The sequence below is a fragment of the Myotis davidii genome, unplaced genomic scaffold (assembly GCF_000327345.1).
Source record: "Myotis davidii unplaced genomic scaffold, ASM32734v1 scaffold68, whole genome shotgun sequence".
Lineage (NCBI taxonomy): Eukaryota > Metazoa > Chordata > Mammalia > Chiroptera > Vespertilionidae > Myotis > Myotis davidii.
In genome coordinates this window covers 855,165-860,344 of record NW_006300376.1, presented here as the reverse complement: position 1 = coordinate 860,344, position 5,180 = coordinate 855,165, and the positions used below count along the sequence as shown (strand labels likewise).

The 5,180-nt window shown below is 39.3% G+C and overlaps 1 protein-coding gene across 1 annotated transcript in view; it reads left to right on the top strand.

The window, feature by feature from the left end:
- The window catches only part of ARMC2 (armadillo repeat containing 2), an 89,960-nt gene that overhangs the window by 43,207 nt on the left and 41,573 nt on the right, over positions 1-5,180 (top strand). Inside the window, exons 9-10 of the mRNA XM_015572718.1 lie at positions 2,767-2,869; positions 4,525-4,748. Coding sequence (XP_015428204.1) covers positions 2,767-2,869; positions 4,525-4,748 — 327 coding nt within the window. The remainder of the gene's footprint in view (positions 1-2,766; positions 2,870-4,524; positions 4,749-5,180) is intronic.

Sequence of the window (5,180 nt, the reverse complement as noted above, 5' to 3'; positions counted from 1 at the left end):
TAGCGCCCTATAAAAGGGGAAAAACGGAAAAGAAATGCCAGTATGTCAACAGTGATTATATACAGTGGTAGTATTATGAGTGATTTTTAGGCTTCTCTTTAATTTTCCAAATTTGCTTTAAATAGAAACGACTACTATTTTTAACATAAGAAAAATACCCCATTAAAGGAACCAAGTCCGTGCCAGGGACTCTTGACACTGGAAATATGAGTGAATAACATAGCCCCTGGCCTCGGGGCTGGCACTGTGGCAGGAGAGACAGACGGTAAACACACCACGTGCCAGAGGGGGCTGGTGGGTACTGTGGGAAGAAAACAAGCTGGAGTTCAGGAAACGGGCAGTGTTGGGGCGGGGAGTGCTGTTGCGTGTAAGGTAGCGTATATTCCTTGCATGTAATTTAATGTTTTATTATCTATTCATGTCTCAAAGTCATAATTTTGCAGTTATCAAAAGAGAAGGTGTAGGAATATGCTTTGAATATAAATTGACCTAATGGCAGACTTGGAACTTGTGAGTTATTGGTTGTTTTCTTTAATGAAAACTCTGACACTGTTTTTTGTTTGTTTCACTTTGCCACTTTTCACTAAAATTCTATGACTTGGCTGGTAGGGTGAGGTTAGTTGTATTCGAGAAGCTTTATTACATATACAACACATGCTACCTACCACCATAAAAAGAATAATACACCATGATTTTGACCTCAGAATCTCACAATGTAGTAGAACATTGTTGACAGATTAAAATATATTCCCAAATATTAAGGACATTATATTTTCTTTTAAAAAGTATTTTAATGTTTTTATTAATTTTAGAGAGAGGGGAAGGGAGAAGGAGAGAGAGAGAAAAACATCAATAGGCTGCCTCCTGCACACACCACACACACAGCATGCCCCTCCGCCCCCCCACCCCGGGGATCAAGCCTCAACCTGGGCATGTGCCCTGACCAGGAATCTTACAGGCCACCTCTGGGTGCACAGACCAATGCTCAACCAACACCGGCCGGGCTTGATTTCTGTTACAAGATCTGTCAATAGTTTCTGAGGCTTACTCAACAGGGCTTCTCAGACCGGAATGTGCACACGATCCCCCGGGGAGCTTGTTAAAATGCAGATGCCGATTCAGCCCTGCTGGGTGGGCCTGGGATCCTGCCTTTCTGACACACGGCCAGGCGATGCCAAGCTGAGTTGACATGACCTGTCTGAGGAGCAGACTCCTCAGCTGCAAAATGGGAATGACAGCAGCTGATAGGCAGCTTGGCTCTGAGATCGCAGGTAAAGGGCCCAGAGCAGGGAGCAGAAAGAAGGGTAACGCTCCCTTCCTCCGCCCCTCCAGATGGGGCTGACCGAATTCATCACAGTGTCTCCTATAGCAAACACCGCAGGGCCAGCGACACACTAGGAGCTCAATAATATTTATGGGCCAGACACAGAACAAATCTAAAAATATGTATGACAAATTCCATTATCTTTTTTAAAACTGACTGAAAACTCTTTAATAAATGATATTTAAAGATAATTCAAAATATGTTTTTTAAGAATAAAATAATGACCCCTATCCCATCCTTTTCACACAGATACACTTATTTGTCCAGATGACCTCATTCCCACAAACGTATTTTACAGTCTTGCAATGAGGGTACATCATATTTCCATCTTAGGATAGCTTATAGTGTCTTTCTTTTAAAACATAGTGCTCACAGTTATGCTTTTTATGACTGCTTAATATGACTAGTATTGATGTTCCACAATTTGTTAAATTTTTCCCTAATATTGGGATTTTTTTAATATTGGACATTTAGGATTTTTCTTTTTAATTTCTACTATTTTAGATAAACACACAGCTAATTTAGTTAGTCCTCCTATACTGTGTTTTTAAAAAATGTATACTTCCTTATTGCCCCTATGTTACTTGAGTACTTTTGTGTGATTTGGAAGGTAATTTTAAACTTTGAACTTTATGTGTCATTATCTCAAAGCATTCTAGAAATAGCTCTTAAAAATAAATACATATATTATCTAACGAGAGAATGACTTTTTAATTTTATTTTACACAAATGATAAAGAGAATCATACTTCCCCTTCTTTTCTTTCACCTCCATTGTGCTTTCGAAGGTAGTTTAATCTGAAATCTGTATCTATCTTCCTTTACTTTTGTGTTTTAAAGCAATTAGTCAACTTAATTAAATTTATCAACATCATGCCCCCTTTTTTCCTCATATATTCTTTAAAGAGTAACTAGTAATCTCACATATAAGCATGAGACCTTATCAAGTAAAAATAAATGCTTATTATTAAAATGCCCTTATTCTAAATATTGTTCATATTAGATGGTTGGCAAATATGTGGCCAGAACTTTTAAAAGTTGATTTCTTTAGAACTTTACTTTGTTTTCAAAATACTTTTGCTGAGCCCTAGCCAGTTTGACTCAGTGGATAGAGTGTCAGCCTGCAGACCAAGGGGTCCCGGGTTTGATTCTGGTCAAGGGCACGTACCTCGATTGCAGCCTCCTCCCCGGCCTGGGGCCCTGGTCAGGGCACTTGCAGGAGGCAACTAATCGATGTGTTTCTCACACGTCGATCTCTCTCTCTGTGTCTTTCCCTCTCTCTTCCACTCTTGCTAAAATCAATGGAAAAATCCTAGGGTGAGGATTAAAAAAAACACACACACAAAACAACTCTTGCTCAACCTTTAAAATTAGATTTGTGTTAAAAAACGTATGATGTCTTTATTTCCATCCATAATAGAAATGTGTTCTCTTTCTCTGCAGCTTAAAGTGAGTAGAACGAATCTTCTCAATGTCTGCAAACTCATATTTAAAATTAGCAGGAGTGAGAAGAATGATTCTCTGATTCAAAGTGATAGCATTCTGGGTGAGTATCACTCAGTGCTACCATTGACCAAATGTTGCACTTGAGAGCAAAGTTACAATTAGTGATAGCTAGAGTATTTTGTTCTCTAGTATTATCAGAAGTTATGTGATACCTATTTTTACTCTGTTCTTTCCTATGTTTTCCACATTCCATTTAATATATCCTTTGGAGCTTAGAAGGATTGCCTGCTATTTTTTTAATGCTTGTGTACCATTATGTGACTTTGCAAAATGTTCACTATTTAAAAATTCATTTCCTGGTCTTGGATTTACTATTTTAAAAAACCACCACACTTCATATAGTATTGATATAATTAACATTTCAGCCTTTTGATGTAGTAGGAATGACTAAAACTTGGAAGACATCTGTAACTATTATAGAAAATTGACATCAAAGTGTCTCAAATGTGTTTCAAATATGTAGATAGAGAATTTTACTCTATCTAGTTAATACGGTCTAATTCTTGACATGCCCTTAAATAATTAAGATGCTTTAATAGCTACCTAAATAGAAGTCTTTTATGAAATAGTATTGCTGATCTAAAAGAAGGCATCATGGAAAATACTTTGAGTCCTCTTTTTGCAACATAGGATAAATGGTCTTCATCTATTTTTTTAATCCCAGCAAACAGGGGCAAGCCCAGTACTGGAAGAAATGTCAGTGAACCAGCTCATTGAGAATTGTAGACTAAAAACAGAGAAAGATTCTAACAAACCGGTCAGGCTTGCTTAGATCACTTCTAAAACCTAGTATTGTATGTTTTTGGATGGATGTTCTTAAGTTGTCTTGGGAAAGGGTGGGTGTTATATTTGAAGCATTCCTTTCTATGGTGATTGAGATTTTTTTAAAAGATCCTATCTTGATTAATTTCCCATTCATACAACAACTGGTATATTTTAAATGGTTTGTTGAAATGTAACTCTTAAATTGCTTTAATAATAAGTTAATACCTCAAAATATTTGCAACCAAAAACAAGGCTAGTTAGTAAGTGTAAGTAAGAGGCAAGGAATGGCATTCAAAGAACACTTTCTTATTTATATACTAGTGGCCCAGTGCACGGATTTATGCACACTGAAAGGAAATTAATTAAAAGGTGGTGGGTGGGGTGGGACTGGGCGAGATGCCCGGACATGCCCTGGAGCCAACCTCCTGCTGTCCCTCCCTGGCCGGAGACCTGGGGCAGCGCCATGCTCAAAGGGCATCTGCAGAGTGAGTGGGGTCCCTTCGGCAGATGGGGTCCCTCAGCCTGGCCTGCAGGGATCTGACCAAAACCAGCTCTGTGACATTCCCCAAGGGGTCCCGGAGTGCAAGAGGGCATTCTGCAAAGTTGCTGTCGCTCTGCAGCTCCTTCATTGAGCATCTGCCCCTGGCGGTCGGTGCGCGTCATACCTACTGGCCAGTCGGATGGTCGGTTGGTCAGACAGTCGCTTAGCCATATATATATATTATAATCCCTTCCTTCTGTTTTTACTATTATGAAGATTTAGCTAAAGGTAGACTTTCCTCTTTATACCTATCAATAACCCATAACAAACATTCGACTGTAGGTTCTGACTAACATTCTACAAATTGTCTTTGATGTTCACAAACACTTTACTATGTCTCTCTCCAGCTGTTATAATCATACATTTGTAATAATCCATCTTTTTGACAGAATCATTATTGGAGGTCCTAAGAAGTGAAGACCTGCAAACTAACACTGAAGCTCTCTTATACTGTATGGGGACTATCAAATTTATTTCTGGAAATCCAGGATTTCTTAATGAAATGATCAGCAAAGGTGCTGTGGAAATACTGATGAATTTGATCGAGCAAATAAATGAGAATGCCAATAAATGTGGTACCTGTTTGCCCAATTCAGGCCACTTGTTAGTCCAAGTAAGTATTTTACTTGAAAAGGTAAGATGTGTTAAATTAATTTTCATGTTACCTAGTAACAGATACATGCCAGGTGAATGTGTTAACAGGTGGGCTGTTGCCTACAGCTAGGCGGGAGTGCCTGGCCTTGAGGATCAAGGGCAGCAGTCACTGCCCCATCTCCTCCCTGTGTGTGCCCATTTCCCCTGGAAAAGCTACTCCAAGGCTTTTCATGGAGCAGCTGTCCACACAGCTTGCAGGCAAATTTTCCACTACCCTGCAGAGAAAGAAGGCCTGGAACCATGAAAAAGCAGTGCCTCTCTGCAAAACAATTGCATGTTATAATCAGAATTATAATTATACTATATGCCTGGTGCACAAAAATTTGTGCACTTGTTGGGAGGGTGTACCTCAGCCTGACCTGTGCCCTCTCACAGTCTGGGACCCCTTGGG